We start from the raw sequence: 19,923 nt of genomic DNA, 5'->3' as shown, positions 1-19,923 counted from the left end.
AAAGTTTGGAGCCCCCGGTGGCACAGTGCGTTAAACTGTTGCACTGCTGAACTTGCTGATCGAAAGGTCAGTGGTTGGAATCCGGGGAGCCGGGTGAGCTCCCACTGTCAGTTCCAACTTCTGCCAACCTAGCGGTTCGAAAATATACAAATGTGAGTTGGGTTCCAGTGGGAAGGTAACGGCGCTCCATGTGGTCATGCCAGCCACATGACCTTGGAGTTATCTACAAACAATGCTTGCTCTTCAGCTTAGAAATGGAAATGAGCACCATCCCTCAGAGTCAGATGGTGAAGATTTCCCCTAGACTATGTCAAGGGGAAATCTTTACCTTTACTTTTTATAAAAATGTTCTGGTTGATTATGAACCAAAAATGCTTTTCAGATGGTTCTAGTTAATTATCTTTAGGAGTGCATCTACAATGTACAAATAATATAGTTTGACATTCCCTTTAATTGCCATGCCTCATTGTTATAGAAGTCTGGGGTCTGTAGTTTGGTGGGACCACTTTGAAAGAGAAAGCTAAAGATCTTGTAAAACTACAACTGCTATGATTTCCATAGCATTGAACCATAGCAGTTGGTGTCAAGCAAGTGGTGTCAAGCTGCAATATTTCTACAGTTTAGAAGCACCCAAAGGGTATACAGCTTTAACCTACTTAGGTCTACCATGACACTTTTACAGAAGTTGAGTGCAGGACCAGGACTCTAGGAGACCACTTAGCAAAGGAAACCCACTGGAAGTCTGGAACTAAAACCTGCTCCTTAAACTGGAAATTGCTTGTTGGAATGAAAAAAAAGTTAAACTACTACAACCAAAAATATTTTTCTTAGAAAAGAAGGAAATGCTAACAAGGACTCAATGTCAGAAGGTCTAGTAGGAATGGCATGTAGAGCATCATTTTCAAATCTGTGTCTCAACATTTTGTTACAAGAAAAAAGCTCAAAAAGCTCATGTTTGGGGCAGATCTATGCAACAGTAGTACATTATTAATTAAATACGCTGAAGTTGAGAGAACAGTTTCTATTTACCTGAATATTTGCCTCCTTTATTCCTTTTGACAAAACAAACTGTAAGCAACAACAAGGTCAGCAAAGCAATTGCACCCATCAGTCCAATAAACCAGCCTTGTGTCGAGATTCTTTCATAAATTCCAGCATAAGCTTTGAATGAAAAAAAAGATGTGAATACAAAAAAAATCCTCATTGTAAAATTCAAAATAGTATTACTTTAAAATTGCTTCTGTATGCCTTAACACATTCAAAACTACGGTGAAATAGATTCCAGCATTCCAAGAATGGTAGGATTACTAAACATTTAGCTAAACATTTATACTAAAGAAAAAGAAAGAGTCAGCAATACACGCTACTGATGTTTGGAATGGGAATTTCCAACACAGCTTTTGATTAAAGAGATTCATGCCAAATAGGAAAAGTCAATACAGAACTCAGGAAAGCCTTCCATGCAAAAGTTGGTTTGCAGAATAGAGACAGAGTCAAAAGTGTACAGAACACATGCAAGTGCTCAGCTAACTGCAATGCAAGAAGTAGCAATCTACTTTCCCGAGAAGGACAGAATGACTAAAAACTGCAAATTGCATATGGTGGAATTTTTTTGAAATAATTTCAGATTTGTTCTTGAAGACAATAAACAAAGCTGATTCTTAACTCTACCCATATGGCATAAACTACCCACTCTAGAGCAATGGGCTTCACAGGTATTTTGAACCACATCTCCCCTAATCCCATACTATTGGTCACATTGGTGGGACTGATGGTGATTGCAACCCAAAACATTTGAAGGATCAGGGATTTTCCTATGTTGACATTTTTCATCTATTCTCAGTTACAGAACCTAAGAAAACATACTGCTGCTCTTTTAATCAATCACCATTTCTAAAATTTGTCCCTAGATTATTGACTGTTCTTCAGTCCTAAAGCATTGCTTTCTTCCAAAACACTGCATTAAACTGACCATCCCATTTTTTTTTAAAAAAAAGGTTTCTGAATTTCTAATGCTTCTTTCCATATCCTTTTTTCCTGCAAATACTCTATCAGGATTCACTTTCACTGGATGTTTAGGCATCTTACGAATAATCTGAGTTATTACCTTGGGCTGGTGAAAATAATCCAGCAAAGATGCAAAAGCAGTAAGATGAAACATGTTAGGGACACACTTGCATTTGTCTGAAAGGTACCAGGCAGTCCTGAGATCCAATTTTTGAAAAAAATCACACGTGGGGTTTGTGCCCCAGGTCAGGGAAAACTTTAGTGGAATTTCCCTGAGAGCAATTTGACTATTTTAAATTGAGAGATTTTATTGAAATCAATGAAAATATATCACCGAGACCAGTAGATGGGGGTTCAGACTTTCTAAATAGAGTTGTGTTGTTATATAATGGTCTCTGATACAACTTTCCAAAAAATATTACTTATCTTAGATGCCTTAAGAATGTCTCACCTCTCCCCCTTGACTCAATTACATCTGCAGAAATGCTATTATTATCAACCCAGTTCTTAGTCACTAGTCGAACTGTGTATGCAGTTCCAGGTTCAAGCGCCTCAAGAGGCTGAATCTTTGGGGTGGGATTAACTGCTTCAGAAATCTTCCCAGCAGCTTTACCTAAGGAATGTACAGAATCATGTCAAGTAAGGGAATTCGGTTAGGACTTCTGAAGTTTGAAAAATCAGTACAGGGAAACATAATAACGTTTAGCTTTTTCAGATAATCAAGCAAGCAATTCTGAAAACATATAGCATCCCATAGGGGTCAGTTATTGGGGAAGTAAGTTTTTTTAAAAAAACAACCCTGTAATTTTCAGGTTGGGGAAGATCCAATTAGCAACATATTTTTTTCCTCAGGTGTACTTACTACAGAGGGCAGAGACTTCTCCTTCTTGATGCATAAAATTAAATGGTTCTTCATGATTTCAGTCAAAACTTTACCAAATTATGTGTTGTAAAGTATTAAATGCCTGCAAAATGCTTCCCGGTAATTCTTTTTGTCCTCAGAAGCAACCTCAAATTTAATTTAAAGTAAGAAATAGCACAATAGTTTAGATAATTTTATTCCTTATTTGTTGATTTATTTCTGATTCTAGATCCTAAATAAATATCTTTCACTATTCCCGGATTGCAAATATAGATCATTACTTTCTCTTATCATTCCATTGGATCAAAAACTTCATAAGTGTATCGAATGTCATTCTTGTTCTACAGAAGACAAAAGGAAACAAAAATAGTGAGTTGTCCAGTGCTACCTCGATACTGGAGATAGGATTTGGATACACTCTCACAGACTCTTGAGTCTTCAAATAGTTCTCACTCAGATTGCTTTAAAGCAATCATTTTTGCAAAATAATCTTTTTACTAAATAGAACATAAAATCATAGAGTTGGAAGAGACCTCATGGGCTATCCAGTCCAACCCCCGCCAAGAAGCAGGAAAATTGCATTCAAAGCACCCCTGACAGACAGCCATCCAGCTCTGTTTAAAAGCTTCCAAAGAAGGAGCCTCCACTACACTCCGGGGCAGAGAGTTCCACTGCTGAACAGCTTTCACAGTTCAGGAAGTTCTTCCTAATGTTCAGATGGAATCTCCTTTCTTGTAATTTGAAGTCATTGTTCCACGTCCTAGTCTCCAGGGCAGCAGAAAACAAGCTTGTTCTCTCCTTCCTATGACTTCCTCTCACAATCTTATACTCTTCTTCAGGCTAAACATGCCCAGCTCTTTAAGCCACTTCTCATAGGGCTTGTTCTCCAGACCCTTTATCATTTTAAGTGCCCTCCTTTGGATTCCAGCTTGTCAACATCTCCCTTCAATTGTGGTGCCCAGAATTGGACACAGAATATCTAACATAATATTCTAAGGTCCTAAGACCATTCTGCATGAGGTATTTCTGTTGATTAATTCATTATATATCTATATATATCAGAGCCTGCAATTCCTTAAGACAATTTGCCTGCCTGACACTGAAGAAATGATAATTAGTTTTGAAACTAAAAAGCAAGCAAACAGGAGCTTTGAGAGATTAGTAGTCAGAAGACAACTGAAGGGGAAAAGAAAAGATTAAAGATGTTGTGGACACTGTAAAAAAGAAAAGAAAAAGACAGAATATATGTTTTTCCAAGACAACAATCCATCAATTACAATCAGCACTTTAATTATTATACTGCCACAGAGAGTTAGAGCAAATATGTTGATCGATGCATTAAACCAAAATGTGATGCAAAAGGTTTTAGCATAATTGAAACTAGCTGGCAGAGTAGATTTTGCTAAATGAATTCCATGAAGTTGAAACTACATTTTCTAATTAAACCACTAATTAAGCAGCAGGTCATTACAAGTCATATTTTAATTACAATTATTATTTTTTCTAAATACACAAAGCTTAAATGGCACACTTGATAGAAATGCTGTCAAATGGGTAATAAAGCAAAAATAAAATCTGCGGTATCAATCTCTGTCATACCAAATAATACTTGAAAGAAAAAGATCAAAAACTGATATAAAAATATTAAGAAACTCCATTTTTACATTAAGTGTCATAGTATTTCTTTTTTGGTCAAATTCGTGGTAGGATCAGGTTGAAACAATTGAAGTCATGCTTTTGTAAAGATTTGTTGCATGCTAGAAATTAAGAATGAGACATAAATTGTTTTATGGATCATACTTAAAGCAATTTAGAGTCTTGTGTTTGCATAAAGTATCTTCCCATTTTCTTCTTGTTTCTTAACACAGATCTTTAAAAATTGTTCTGCAGTATTCTCTAACTGACTAGAGCAGAGTTGGAGATCTCAGAAGATGCTACAGGAGAAGTGATATTATTCATTATCACAAAGGCTCAGCTTCTACTTGGCAACAGACACAAATGGACAAAAGCCTTAAGAAGATGTGGAGTCTCACTTAGACAACTGGGCTACGTCCAGCCCTGGGCCATTAATATAATTGTACTCTGCAGTTTACATTTCCTAGACTGAGGCAGGGATTATTATTTTTTTTACTGAGAGGGATAATTGATAATATCCACTCGTGTCACTCCCCTGCCTTCTTTTTACCTCCTATATCTCTGGGGCACTGATTTGCATCTCACCAGAAATGGGGGGGGGGTGGGGAGAAAAGGGGTCATAAAGCAGGTTAAGGGCAGGTTCTGTGGTTAATGCAATTACCTTCTCGACCTCAAACCAGTTCCAGACCTCTCAATCTAATCATTTTCCTGGCCTCATGTCCCTGAATCCTGCTCAGGAGTTTATACCTCTCCACTCCAGAACTGGGGCAGTGGTGGGAGCAGAGTCCTTATCTTTTGCATATTTTGTCACTGTAGTGGTGAGCATGGAGCTTTGGTGATCTGCTGGCCATTGCCAAACTCTTTGCCTATGCCATCAAAGTTGCACAAGTTGGAGGGAGGGAAGGTTAAGGTGCCTGATGATTGCCAGGAGCTCCTCGTAGCTCTGTGGCCACTGTTTTAGTGACAAAAGATACAAAATGTATAGGGGGAAACTGGTAGAGCTGGCCCATTAAAAAGTGGGACTGGTTCTGAATTAGAACTGGTCAAGTGGAGCATTCCATAACTTCTGCTAATATGGGGTACAACTGGGTTAACTGCATTATGGACAGACAGAAGTCTCTGAACACTAGATGTCCAAGAGTGACTTCTGGCTTAATTCAAGGTATGTGACCAATGTAGATATACCCATAGTAATACATAGACAGTATTTTTTTTGGGGGGGGGGAGAGGATCACCACCCCCATAAATAACCAGGCCTCCATCATCATCATATGCTATGCATACAAAACATGCATACTTGATCAGTCAGTATTCAACTGTAGTTACAGCAAAACAATGTGTTAAATCATAAAAAATATGTGCAAATACATATTGGTAGTAAAATAGTTATGGCCAATACACTAAAAAAAATCAATGAAGACTTAAGCAGTTAAAGGGTTTTTTTTTTTTGGTTAACATTCAGAGATAGTAAAAACAATAAATGAAACAGACCACCAGTTCTCCTTTACTTTTTTCTGTACTGTGCTACTTCCATGAGTATTAAATGTGGAACTGCAATTTCAGATGATTTCTCTTGGATTTAGAGATTTATGAGAATGTATGACTCTGTGAGCAAAACAAGATAAACTTTTCCAAAAGGCAAATTGTATTATTATTTCCCCCAACAAAGTAAGTTCATCTGCTATGTTTCACGCTTCTCACAAAATAATGGCAAGCTTGTTGGCACAACAACTTGATACTACAACTGAAACTGGATGTTTCTTAGGACCATCTATAATGGAACAAAATTATCCCAGAGCCTGCCTCATTGGCTTCAAAAAGAGGACCTCCTAATTTGGAGTCCATGAACTGACTGTATAGGTTAAGGGTTGCCTCATTTCTCCATAGAAGCCTCAGACAAATCAATGTGGTGGCATGAAATCACTTTTATATAAATAATAAATAAAACTATTAAAATATAAACATAACCTTTTAACACAATACTATGCATGAAAACAAACAGATTCCATAATAATCCAATGTGAAAGATGAGTAACCGATGGCCCCTTGTATGTGGGCCAGGACGGTTTGAAAAGGCTAGACGGGGCTCATATGGTAGTAATATAGGTTGGGGAATGAGTAAAGTGCAGGGAGTGGACCTAATTTCTGGCCAGGGTAAGGCCTGGGGCTACTATTTCCAGGGTCTTCTGATAATTTTGAAGGAGAAGGTCTAGGCCATGACCGGTATCACAATGTAGAGGAGGAATGAGGGAACAGGTAAGGTGCTAGCTGAGCCCTAACTGATGGCCAGGGGCCTCGGGCCTGGGACTAGTCATTATCAAAGGCCTGATGAAACCACCAAGTCTTCAAGTCCCTATGAAAAGAGGAGAGTGATTGGGCCTGTCTCAGTTCTCTAAGGAGAGTGTTTCAGAGGCGAGGAGCCACCACTGAAAGGCCCCCTCCCTTGTCCTCACCAACTGTTCTTGAGACAGTGGCAGGAGCGAGAGGAGAGCTTCCTTGGTTGATCTTAGATTCCACACTGGTTCATAGAGAGAGATGCGTTTGCAAAGATAGGTGGGGCCTGAACCATATAGGGCTTTATAGATCATAGCCTGCACCTTAAATTGGGCCTGGCAACTAATCAGCAGCCAGTGAAGCTGTCTTAATGGGGCATTGTGCACCCCCTATAATTAGTTCCGGTTAAGAGCCTGGCTGCTGCCCATTGTACTAGTTGGAACTTCTGGGCTGTATTCAAAGGCAGCCCCGTATAGAGTGCATTGCAATAGTCCAATCTGGATGCATCAAGTGACAGCGCTGAATCCAAGAGGATCCCCAAGCTGCAGACCTGTGTCCTCAGGGGGAGTGTAACCCCATTGAGCATAGGTTGCCACCCAATACCTGTCTTAGTTCTCAGCCCCATGACTGACCAGGAAGACCTGTGTCTGGATTAAGTTTCAACTTGTTAGCCCTCATCCAATCAGTCACAGCTGTCAGACATTGGTTTAACGTATGAGAGGCTTCCTTGGAGTTTGGTGGAAAGGAGTGTAGAGTTGGGTGTCATCTGCGTACAAATGGCACCAAATCCCATACCCCGGATGACCTCACCCAGCAGTTTCATGTAGATGTTTAAAAGCATGGGGGATATAATGGAACCTTGCAGGATTCCACAGGTCAGAGGCCAGGGGCCTGAGCAGGTATCCCCCAGCTTCACCAACTGGGACCAGCCCTCCAGGAAGGAGCAGAGCCTCTGCAAAACAATGCCCCCAATACCCATTCCAGAGAGCCATCCAAGAAGGATACCATGGTTGATGGTATCAGAAGCCGCAGAGATGTCCAGGAGAACCAACAGGGACACACACCCTGTCTAGTCCCCTTCAGAGGTCATCCACCAAAGTGACCAAAGCCGTCTCCATATCATGGCCAGGCATAAAACCAGACTGCAATGGATGAAGATAATCAGTTTCGTCCAAGAATTCCTGGAGTTGGGAGGCCACCACCCACTCAAGAACCTTGCCCAAAAAGAGGAGGTTGGAAATTGGCCGGTAGTTGTTTAATACTGAAGAATCTTTTCAACACTTTTCAATCGGCAGTAGCATTTGTCTTTCTTTTTAAAAGAAAAAATGTTCTACCTTGGCCATACAAGCACACACAAACAGTAATACCATTCAGTAGTGGGTGGAGATATGCATCTATGTATATCTTGACTTTCCTCCAATATAGAGTCCAGGGTTGTGGTAGTGATTCAATACATCAGACCTAAATCTCGTGCACAGATTAGAATTTGTACAGAAAACAAGATATAGTAAAAAATAAAAGATATCTTTCTATCGTTCTATCTATCTATCTATCTATCTATCTATCTATCTATCTATCTATCTCCATTTTGCTAGTTATTAAAAAAAAAAACCAGACTATCTGTTTGACTATTTTTCCTAAAATGAGTAACCTTTGGTGAGGTTACCCATCTTTATTTGGGGCCTAAATAGGTTGTGTCACTTCCAAATCAGCTAACTCATTAAACACAAGAAAATATTTGATTCTAGCCTGTCCAGATTACCACTAAACGTTAGCCGCATTGATGAACTTGGGCATCTTCTGCTTATCTTGTTCCCGTTGGCAAATTGGTGTGCCAATCTCACTTAATTTTACCAATTAATCTTTCACAGGTTCTTCAGTCCCAGGGCTGGAGTTGTAGACTGGCCAGGCTATTTATCTAGTAGCAGTTTAGTAGAGTGAAGCAGCCCTAATTGTTCTAATGGGGCTTCATGGTTTTGAAATTAAATGTAGATCAGCTAGTGAATTACTGACCATTACAAGTTGAAAGAGTGGCTAAATCATTTTCACCCCTGGCCACAGTAGTAGTTTGCCTTCAGCTAATAATGTAAAGTTCACCATAATTTTAGACCTGATAATAGCTCAAGACTGCTATATCCCTTTGGAATCGATACTTTTCCACATAATAAATAGGTGCTGAATTCATTTGTTAAACAACTTTACAAACTCTAGAACAACTTCATTCATTGCTATTTTTATCAAATCCTTTCTGGGCTTAAGAGACAGTGGTATGGACACTTCAAAGTGGTGACATTTCTTCCACACACTGAGCAAATGGAAAGTAAATCCATGTCTTCAGAGAATTATCTCAGGAAGCAATTTCACAAATACTTCAAAAACCAAATGGTAGATCTGCAATATTTTGAGCACGAGATCAAAACTATGCTGCCTTAAATGTCAGTGCTTAAATGTCAGTGCTTTGGGACTCAGCACAGTTTTGGTGCTTATGATTAGTGTTTGGGACTTGGCTTTTTAAAAGGAGCAAATGAAAGAAAAATATTCCACATTCCTCTGCATTGAACCTACACATTTTGGTATCAAAATTGAACTCATAGAATTGTTCAACTTACTGCCTTCTGCGATTGTTATCCCTTCCTCTGTGATTGGTTTCCCACAGCCTTCTAGTGTGCAGGCCCTTGCATAGAACTTATATTTAGTGCTGATGTTCAGATTGGAAAGTCTGAAGCTGAATGTTGACGGGTTGGTAATATTGATTTCCCGCAAAGGCCCAATGTCATCAGTTTCATTAACTGAAAACAGAAGAAAAAACAAAGGTTAGTTTTCATTTAGAGACACTCACATTAGACAAACATTTCGAAAACATGCTTCACGTACAGGAATGCTTGGCCATGAATATTCTCTACAGTTAAAGATGTTTATATTGCTTTGACCTCTTTGTAAAATGCATTGTTTCCATGTCCCGCTGGCTATTCACTATGAAAGAATAAATAAACATTTCATGCAGCTTTTGTTATGATCAGAATGGGAGCTTCAGTAACAATGCACTGTTCAAAATGTATTTTCTGAAAGTTAAAATGTGACATTTTAATATTACTTTTAACTTAAGTAGTATTCTACCACTATAAAAAGAAAAAAGAGAAAAGCAAAAGCAGTGGTGAGGGGCATAGTACAGCCACTGAAAATATTGAATATAACAAAAATGACCGACTTTGACCTTTGGATTCAAACTATAAGAAAGGAGATTCTATCTGAACATGAGGAAGAACTTCCTGACTGTGAGACCTGTTCAGCAGTGGAACTCTCTGTCCCTGAGTGTGGTGGAGGCTCCCTCTTTGGAAGCTTTTAAACAGAGGCTGGATGGCCATCTGTCAGGGGTGATTTGAATGCAATATTCCTGCTTCCTGGCAGGGGGTTGGACTGGATGGCCCATGAGGTCTCTTCCAACTCTAGGATTCTATGACCTCTGAAAATAGCTATATTTGTGGAGAAATTGACAAGTATTCAATTACTATAATCTAAACTAAGATGACAACTCTTTAAGAAATCCCTGAAAAATTAAGATTTACTTGCTCCATCATGACATTAGACTGTTGTAGGAATACAGATAGCACTGAATCCTTGAATAGTTGGCCCTTTCGATTTGACCTTTATATATGAAATGTGTATTTACTATAAACACACCTGCTTTATTTCCTGGAGTATGGACTGGCTTGATCTTCTTGTGGTCCAAAGCACTCTAAGAATTTTCCTCCAGCACCACAGTTCAAAAGCACCTATCTTCCTTTGCTCAGCCTTCCTTATGGTCAAATCAGTCCATACTCCAGGAAATAAAGCCCAACTGCTCACTGGAGGGAAGAATGTTAGTAGGCTTGTTTGATCCAAAAAAAAAAGAAGTTCAAAATTTGTTTCGGATGTTGATAGTTCAACTCTCAAGTCACGTCTGGATTTTTTTTTTTAAAAAAATAATAATTTCAAAACTTTCCAAAACCTCCAAATTGCTTTGTTAATGGCAGACATGCATGGGCAGTAGGTAAAAACAACACTGGCACTGTGCTGTTTTCGGGGGATTCTCCCTCCCTCATTTTTAGAGAAATCTTGATGAAACTTGCTACAGTGGTAAAACACAGGGACCACTGTTAGCTCACCAAATTTCATAACCTTTGACCCATCCATGGATTTTTGGCGAATTTTATATGCATGGGAAATGTAGTTTTCCAAAGTATCTTAGCAAGCCAGACTCCCCGGTGAATCAATCCTAGGGGACTCTAAAGGGAGGAGTGAAAGAAGGAATGTCTTTAAGTTTTTGGAGAATTGGGGCCAGAATGGCTCTGCTAGAGGGAAAAGAAGAACTAGTTTCCCACTGGGAAGTGAATAAGTATAAATTCTGAATCACTATTGCCACAGAGTGGCTGGTGGCTCCCTGAGAGAGTGCACTGCCCCAGAACCAGGAGGTCATGAGTTCAATCCCTGCCAGGGAAAGATTTTCAAAATTGTTATAATTTTTTAAAAAATAATAAATAAAATCTGTTCCTGGTTTGAAAGTATTATTTCCTGTTTCATTGGGTGGTCTTTACTTTGAAAGTAGTTGCTGTATTCCAGAAACTTTGTTTGTGTGGCACAAACTGTGTTAAATTGGTGGAGAACAGAAACCATATACAGAGAAACCCCATCAAGGGGTTTCTCTGGAGAAGAGAATGATGCTGGGGAAAATGGAAGGAAAATGGATGGAAAAAGGAAGAGGGGCAGACAGAGAGCAAAATGGATGGCATCCTTGAAGTGAATAAGTATAAGTGAATAAGCATAAGTTCTGAATCCCTATTGTCACAGAGTAGTTGGTGGCTCCCTAAGAGAGTGCACCGCTCCAGGACCGGGAGGTTGCAAGTTTGATCCCTGTCAGGGAAAAATGGCAAAAAGGAAAACTCGTGGCAAATGGTGGCAAATAATGGCAAACAGAGCATGGGGAGTCAAGGCACACATTTTGCCAAAAACAAAGGTGTGGGGATTCATGGAGGTTCCCCTTTTGTGGTGGACACATATCTTTATTGTAAGGATGACAGAAAAAGCAAGAGTTTGTGTTGCTTATTGCTTTTCTGCCTTCTCTTTAGACACCTTTGTAGATTGATTCAATCAGTTTATTTTATATTTAGACGAAGACTGCTACAGACAGCTATTAAGCTATAGGGGTCCTTCAGCCATTTTGGCTAATGAGCATTAAGGCAGTGTGGGAAATGTAGTTTAACAACAGGGCCTTTTGCAATCTCTACCATTGGTGGCTTGGCCTTCACAAACTACAACAATGGCTGCGCTTACCCACACCCACTTTATCTCTCCTTGCCTCGCTGATGGAAAGCATGAAATTGTAAAACTTTTTAGGTTTTACCAAAGTTGCTTAATGATTGTGAAAATTAAAATAACATCGGGAGATATCTGAACATTATGGAATATTTCCCCCCCAAAAAGGTAAATAGTTCAAATACGGATTTGCCCCTCTCACCTTTCCTGCATGGTTCAAAACTGCTTCAGAAGTAAACAGTTGGAAGTTTTTTTTTTACAACTTTTAGGCTCTTCCAAATGAACCTATCCAACTCTAGGTATTAGAGGCAAATCTGAAGTACTTTGACCTCATTATGAGAAGACAGGAAAGCTTGGAGAAGAGAATGATGCTGGGGAAAATGGAAGGAAAAAGGAAGAGGGGCAGACAGAGAGCAAAATGGATGGCATCCTTGAAGTGACTGGTTTGACTTTGAAGGAGCTGGGGTTGGCCATTGCCAACAGGGAGCTATGGCATGGGTTGGTCCATGAGGTTACCAAGAGTCGGAAGCAACCGAACAAATAAATCTTATTTTATGTATTTGTATGAGAGAGTGCAGTTCTAAAAACCACAGGGATTTAAAGCCTAAAATGTTTGTTTGTTTTTTTAAAGAAACTCAAATAAATTCAAATCCTCAATTATCTATTATGCTTTCCTTCCTGAAGACCACACCTCTAATCCGCTGCTTCTTAGGTCATGTAATCTATGGGTCTAACACTTCCTTCCCCTTAATGCTACAGCAAAGGTTCCTCATTTGTGTCCATTGACTATAATTGCTTCTTTCTTTCTTGGAAATGTGCCATGGATTAGTAACTAGTAGCTCACAGACCAGCAGTGGTCCATGGAGTAACAATTTCAGTAGCAGTAGTTTTGATATAATTATATACCTGATTGGAAGGTTTAATATTTCAAGTCATCACCAACTATACTATAACCAATGTCATCCTTTTTAGTATAGTTTAAATTATGTGTTTTATGCCACTGTATCATTCCTACGATCAGTAACATGTAAATTAAATTTGTAAAAACTAATAAAACAAAATTGTCTTTTTTTATTCATACAATGTCAAACTGGCAAGTGGGGGAAAGCCAATATTTCTGGTTCAGCAAATAGATCTTGTGAATGTTTACAGATTGTGCAAAGAGACAGTAAAATCCCTCTTGTCTTAAAAAAAGAAAAGAAAATGCATCAATTTATTATTCTTTTGTTATATACAGACAGACACAGTCATGAATAACTCTCTGATGAGAATAAGTTGAGACCAAATATTTTGTGCATAGACCTGAAGGTTACAATGTAATGGCTGATTCACATAAATCACCATTTCAAATCTTCAGTCCCTTATTTTTTTTTAAAAAAAAATCAGCACAAACAATGAAAAAGTGCGAAACCTAGGAAATCCTTTAGGAAATCTACAAACTCAGGCCCAGACATCTTCAGAATTAACACATCCTTTCATCCTCTTTTGAAAGACATAGCTATACTTACTCATCTGGTACTGCAAAATGTATCCAGTGATGATACCATTTGGTTTCTTAGGTGGTCCCCATGACAATGTTACTGAATCTTTATCAAAATTTAATATCTTTAGGAAGTGTGGTTTTTCAGGGACTGTAAAACAGAAAAAGGCATGTAATATGTAATTTTCTTTATATTTGTTCATTCCAGTTGATTGAATAAGAATACAGCATCATTCAACTGGGCTCAACTGGGCTCAACCAACAATGCACACAACACCCTCTGAACAGGTGTACCCCTGACCCCTGACCTGGATTCTCAAACATCTGGACGTTTGCACTTGCAAGAACTATGGATTAGGTTTCTTCTTTTGGTGTAAACCGTGCCTTGTTTTGTCTCCCAGCTTTTATTGCGGAGATTGGGAGGGATGCTTTTAGTTTGAGGCTCCCAATTATGGGGGGGGGGGGTTCCCACCCACTTGCTCCCCTTCCTGGCATTCTTTTTACCTGCCACCTGCTAACTAGCACATAACACACAGCTGCAGTGAGATAACTGCAGTTAGCTACTGTTTCCTTTGACTTCCCAAGTTTCCTTGTTCTTTACCTCCCTCTGGAGTTTGGAATTCATATGTGAGGCTTTCTGGTCCTGTCCCTTTGGAATTATACGCAGAAACAGTTAAACGGTATTCACTGAATGGATCTAGACCAGGAATCATTCCGTCGTGTCGATCTGCATTAAACAGCAAGGTCCGTTTGTCCAGGCGATGGCTTTTTTCACCCAAGCGACTTCGTATTTTCCACCAGTTGACCTATAGTAGGAAGGAGGATTGAACTTTTTGAGATCAGGCACACCTGTGACCCATAAGTATCTCACAAAATTACCTGCATGAAGATTAATAAAGGAGTACAATAATAAACACCTTATAGCCTTTGAGGTGTCCACGAACTCTGTCCTTTGGAATTGTAGACCAGATAGCTTTAGCTAAAGTACTATTGATGACTTGCACAATTACATCAGAAGGAGCTGCTTCTGGAACTGGAAAAAAGAATAGGGGGTAGGATTTGTATTTGTTACATTGAGCACACTGTGTTTTGAAATAATTTTCACATGCATGGTGGGTTTAAAATAACAGATTAATCCTGTCTACATTGGTTAGTCTAATGGGAGCAGTAATAGCAATTGTGATAAGATGAAAACAGTAGTGAAAACAACAGAAGGTGACAGTTTTCTCTGAGCTGTCCAACAGATGCCAGCTACTGCATTACATATGCATTGCATCATATTAACAGCATATTATTGTGTGCCACAGGAAAGTCTACATATCTAATCTGACTATTATTTAAAGTATTTCTTTATCAGATCCCAGCCCATAGGAACTTCCAAGGTGATGAACAAATGAAGACCAATTAATACAAAGGTAAACAATATTTTTAAAACACTGAAATACTCTTCAAAATATCTGGAAACAGACTGAAAAGCAATCCTAGAATTCAGTTTTGAAAAAGTTAAAACAGCAGTTTCAAACACTGAAATGCCATTCAATATTTGCTGGAAGATGGAAGTTTAAAAGAGATCTGGTCAAACTAACTTTCTTAGGATGTCCACAGAAAAAAAAAACTCTTACCCAACTTCACAAAGTGTAAGGATATGCAACAGGGGCTCCTTCTAGATCTGCTTTGAACTGGATTATATGGGAGTATAGACTCATATAATCCAGTTTAAAGGAGATAATGTGGATTATCTGCTTTGATAATCTGGATTATATGGCAGTGTAGAAGGGGCCTGCCCTCCTCTGAAGATCTCCAATTTTTGTTTCACGCATCTGTAAAAATGGCAAAGGATGTGGTGCACTTTGGAAGAGGAGAAAATCAGCCCCAACATTCTTAGCTTAGCCATGTATTTCTCTAAAATCTGGCATGAATTTCACCTGACTCCTTAGACATTATTCCTATCTATCCTTAACATTTATTCAATGTCAACAGTGTCCTATTGTCATGAAAGTTAGGTCTGTTTTCTTTTGTGAAAGTTTAGATTATCAGATTTCAAGAAGAACCTGATGACTACAAAAAAAATTGCCTCAGAAATGCAATGCCATACTGTGAGCCTTCCAGAGGCTGCCCACCCTGGAAGCATAATAACATTGTAAAGAGCTTGCCAAGTTGCTGAACTAAATAAGTTTCCTCTGCAAAACTGTGAATATATACAATTTTAAACAATTTGGCAAACCTTTTGCTGCCCCAGTCTCCATCTCCTGCTGTTAAATGCTAACGTACTGTGCATATTCCATTCAGATCAAGGACTTTCCAGTCCCCCCTTGTAAATGGTTACAGTGGGGTTTCTCATTTTAGTAATCTTAATCTTTAAATCCTTAAAAGCTATTGGGGAGGTATTTTTTTAAATGTGCTGCTTGCAGACAAATGTGATTTCTACCACTGCAACAGGGGGCTTATATTATCTCCTGTTTGTTTGTGCATGCACATGCATATCCATGTCTAAACAAGATAAGAGAAGTAAAAACTGCAACCTAGCAGTAGAAGGGATTTTGGAGAAATTCTCCCTCACTTTTCACTACAGGGAAGCAGGAGCTTCCAATGCTCCATGTTTTACAAAAGAAGCAATTGCTTTATGTTATGGCCTTATAGTTGTAGTCATTTTATTACAATTATGACTTCCTGCACACTTATATTAAAATCCACCATAGTTTATCGCAATGGAGGTTATAATGGGAGAGGAGGAAGGAAGATGCAGCTATCACAGAATAAAGCAATGATGTTGCATATAACTTAGAATGCTAAAAAAACAAAGGGATATTTTGTGCACATAAAGTGTGAACTCAATGATACTGATGGGAATGTGGCGTATATATGTGGAGATGTATATCAGATGTTTTAAAATTTGAATGAAACACACCACACATGCACACACTTCTCAATGCTTAACTGAGGCAGCATGTGGATGTTAATGTACAATTTGGAAAGGAAATGCCATTTAGGAATAAAAGGCAGCTGGTTTTGTATTACTATGCTTCCAAAGCTGTTTGTTTATTTATGAATATCAGCACATGCTACCACTGAAGTTATTTCATTGAATAGTAATGGGATGAGGGAACAGAGAATAAGAGGAGGTGGCAGAGGAGACTGGGAGAATATGAAGCAGGTGGCAATAAAAGTAAGAACTGACTATAGACCTCATCAGATCACACTTTGGGATGCTGCATGATTTTCAGGCAGTATGGCCTTGTTCTAGCAGCATTTTCTTCTGATGTTTTATGTGTGTCTGTGGCTGGCATCTTCAGATGGCATTTTGTTAAGCAGGGGACAGTAGGGAAAATCGTGAGGCAGCATAGGGAATTATTATGTTGTGTTCCCTACCATTGGGGGTGTGTGTTTACCCTTCCCACAATATTTCCCTTCTGTCCCCTGCTCCTCTTTGGCCCCTCTGGGCTCCTCTGGGACTCAGTAGGAGAGAAAGTCTTAAAATTCTTGTCAGTTAATAAATTCTTGTTTTGATTCAATTATATAGTCTCTGATCTGTATCTTGCACACTCAGATCACCTTCCATGTGGTTAAGATGCTATGGGGTACAATGTGTGTATTTAGTTCAAGCTTACATGCAGATATTTTCCTGTTACTTACTGTCTTCACTTGAGTAGCCAGTTATTACATCAGGTTCAGGGCCAGACCCCAAGTTGTTCATTGCTTGGACTTTGATATCATAAGGTACAAAAGTAGGAGTGTTCTGCAGCACCAAGAAATGTTTTTGCACTGTTTCTTCCTCCCACTCAGCAACATCCTGTTGCCGCCAGTTCACTTTATATTCCAGCCCAGGTCCATTGTGCTCCATAGGTTTTAATGGCTGCGAATGAAATGAAACATGAATCGAGCTACATTGTTGCAATAAAAAACCCTAAATAAATCAAAATGCTGCATTTAGAGGGAAAACAGTGCTATCAACAATCAGTTGCAATTTTTCAAGGGAGGAAAAAAAAGCTATACTGCAAAGGTAAATTTAAGATAACTCGGGGAAATCATATTGTGACCTTTAAAAGGCATGTAAGAGAAGAAACAGATGGATGGAAAGCATATAGATTATTAAATGATATTATTTTATGTTGAAGACATTAACATTTAATTTGTAATAAGTTTGCTTCAGTTTTCCCCCAGAAAAACCAACTCAGAGGGAAGTCTGTTACCTTTATTGTGGTTGTAGTATGGCAGATTTTTAAAAAATGTTTCACGACAGATTGGCCATTAAACCATATAACTATTCTGTGGAGTATTAAACATTCAGAACAAACAACAAAAAAACATGTTCAACTAAATGGATAATGGATCACATTATTTTTATGAATAGTTAGAAGCATTCTTATAGCTAGGACCCATTTAAACAGCAACAATAGGCATCAACTTGTTTCTGCCTTTCCTTTTCTCTTTGACCATTTATTCTTTCAAAACGGACTTTGAAAGATCCTTCAGGGCAAGGTATTGTGCTACTTTTATTTACTTCTCAATTACCATGTGCCATCATGTTATGATGATATAAGTAATAACTGCTGTTATGATTTCATTGTGGTAAACAACATTAATGCATATATAAATACATGGAGAGGGATTTGATACGTTTCAACCAGTTTATTTAGATGTTACAGGGCTCTTCCACTCTAATACAAAGAAATGAGAGCTTTCACAGCAAATACTGGACCATGATGTCATTTGATGCCAACTGAGTATCTGCATATAGTGTGAATAGGAATCAAATGTTACTGGAGGTGCTGAGAACTGCCACTGATTGTACCAGGAGTACATACTGTACATGTTGAATGGTTATTATTTCTTTTAAATGAAACCTCCAGCAACAAAGGATTTGTCCACACCTAGTAATTATTCAAGGGCCAATCCAGAGTGCACTCTAGAGCAATGGTTTTCAACTTGTGGGTCCCCAGGTGTTTTGGCCTATCACTCCCAGAAATCCCAGCCAGTTTACCAGCTGTTAGAATTTCTGGGAGTTGAAGGCCAAAACATCTGGGGACCCACAGGTTGAGAACCAATGCTCTAGAGGTTTTACACACTCTATTCCCTGACCCAAGTTTACATTGTCCTGCTGCTGGGGTAAAAATGATTGAGTCCAGTTGTTATCTTAACTTTCATGTCCCTGTCACTGCTGGAGAACTCCTGGCCATTCCATGCCCCCCCCCCCCCCCCCACTGACTATAGGCAATTGTGCAAACATGGCCAGGGAGAAGGAAGGAGCAATTTCCCTTTTTTCTTGCACAGGGAAAAGAAGGTGGCAACATCAGCAAATGTGGGCAACAGATGGGTTTTCATCATAGCCAATCTGCTGTCCACTTTGTCCCAGACATGCAGGCATGATCCAACTCCAGAACATCCCCCAGCTTTCCTTAGTATGGGGATAGACTGGATTATCCCAGTTTACCCCACATGAAGAATAGGAAATCCCTGGATGTCATGAAGACATCCAGGAGTGACTTCTGTTTCACTCTAGGTTTTTGAGCTCATGTAGACAAACCCCAAAACAGCAATCAACAGCAATATTTATTTTATCTGGAGACCTGAACAGATAGTTTAATTGTTTTGATTTATAAAAAGATATGAACATTAATAAAGACAGCATTACAGTGCAAAACTGTAATGTTAGTCCATATTAGTCCATGTGGGCCATCAAGTCCAAACCCCTGCTGTGTAGCTCATTTCAAAAGTATGTGTCTGCAGATCACAATAATTTTGAGCATAATATTAAAACAAAGCATTACCTCCCAAGTCATATTCATCTCATGTGGTTTAGAAGTTTCAACTCTGATGTTTTCTGGGTTCTTATCTGGAGCTACGCATGAACAAAACAAGAACAACAATGTGAGTCATTTAATTGAGCAATCATTTTCTCTCCATAATGATAATAATAACTTTATTCTTATACACCGCCACCATCTCCCCAAAGTGACTTGCTTTAACTTATATGCTTTAACTTTACTTCATTTGATCAGTATTCAATTAACTGTCCCCTAATTATTAGTATTTCTCGGTAATGTTAATTGTACATTAATCAAAAGGAGTAGATAGTGTTACTACCTTAAAACATCAAGTGTCATGATCTACAGCTCTTACCAGCTTAATCCAATGTGAGAAATTACAAAGGATTATACAAGCTATAGTCCAAAAATCTATGGAGATGGTATCAAGAAATGACATCCCATGGTATTGATTATGGTCACCAGATAGGTACAATCCAGAACAACCTCAGATAAAATGATTGAGTGGTGACTTATTAAAGGCACGATTAACAAAAGCATGCAAATAATAAGGTTTCAGTCATTTTGGTCACAATGATTGGATAGAAGTAAAATGGTAGTTTTACAAA

At 38.7% G+C, this 19,923-nt stretch overlaps 1 protein-coding gene across 5 annotated transcripts in view; it reads right to left on the bottom strand.

The window, feature by feature from the left end:
- Positions 1-19,923, bottom strand: part of CHL1 (cell adhesion molecule L1 like) — a 296,469-nt gene that overhangs the window by 8,017 nt on the left and 268,529 nt on the right. For 4 of the 5 annotated variants that reach the window (XM_060766330.2, XM_067463473.1, XM_060766329.2 and 1 more), the window contains 8 exons: positions 19,319-19,389; positions 17,184-17,403; positions 14,468-14,583; positions 14,152-14,356; positions 13,579-13,701; positions 9,388-9,567; positions 2,459-2,620; positions 1,030-1,161 (listed from right to left, as the gene is read on the bottom strand). In XM_060766330.2, the coding sequence (XP_060622313.2) occupies positions 1,030-1,161; positions 2,459-2,620; positions 9,388-9,567; positions 13,579-13,701; positions 14,152-14,356; positions 14,468-14,583; positions 17,184-17,403; positions 19,319-19,389 (1,209 nt within the window). The remainder of the gene's footprint in view (positions 1-1,029; positions 1,162-2,458; positions 2,621-9,387; positions 9,568-13,578; positions 13,702-14,151; positions 14,357-14,467; positions 14,584-17,183; positions 17,404-19,318; positions 19,390-19,923) is intronic. The other variant, XM_060766332.2, reaches the window with a different exon arrangement.

The sequence above is a fragment of the Anolis sagrei genome, chromosome 2, assembly GCF_037176765.1.
Source record: "Anolis sagrei isolate rAnoSag1 chromosome 2, rAnoSag1.mat, whole genome shotgun sequence".
Classification (NCBI taxonomy): domain Eukaryota; kingdom Metazoa; phylum Chordata; class Lepidosauria; order Squamata; family Dactyloidae; genus Anolis; species Anolis sagrei.
Note: the sequence above shows the minus strand (reverse complement) of the source record. Positions and strands in the feature narration are given on the sequence as shown.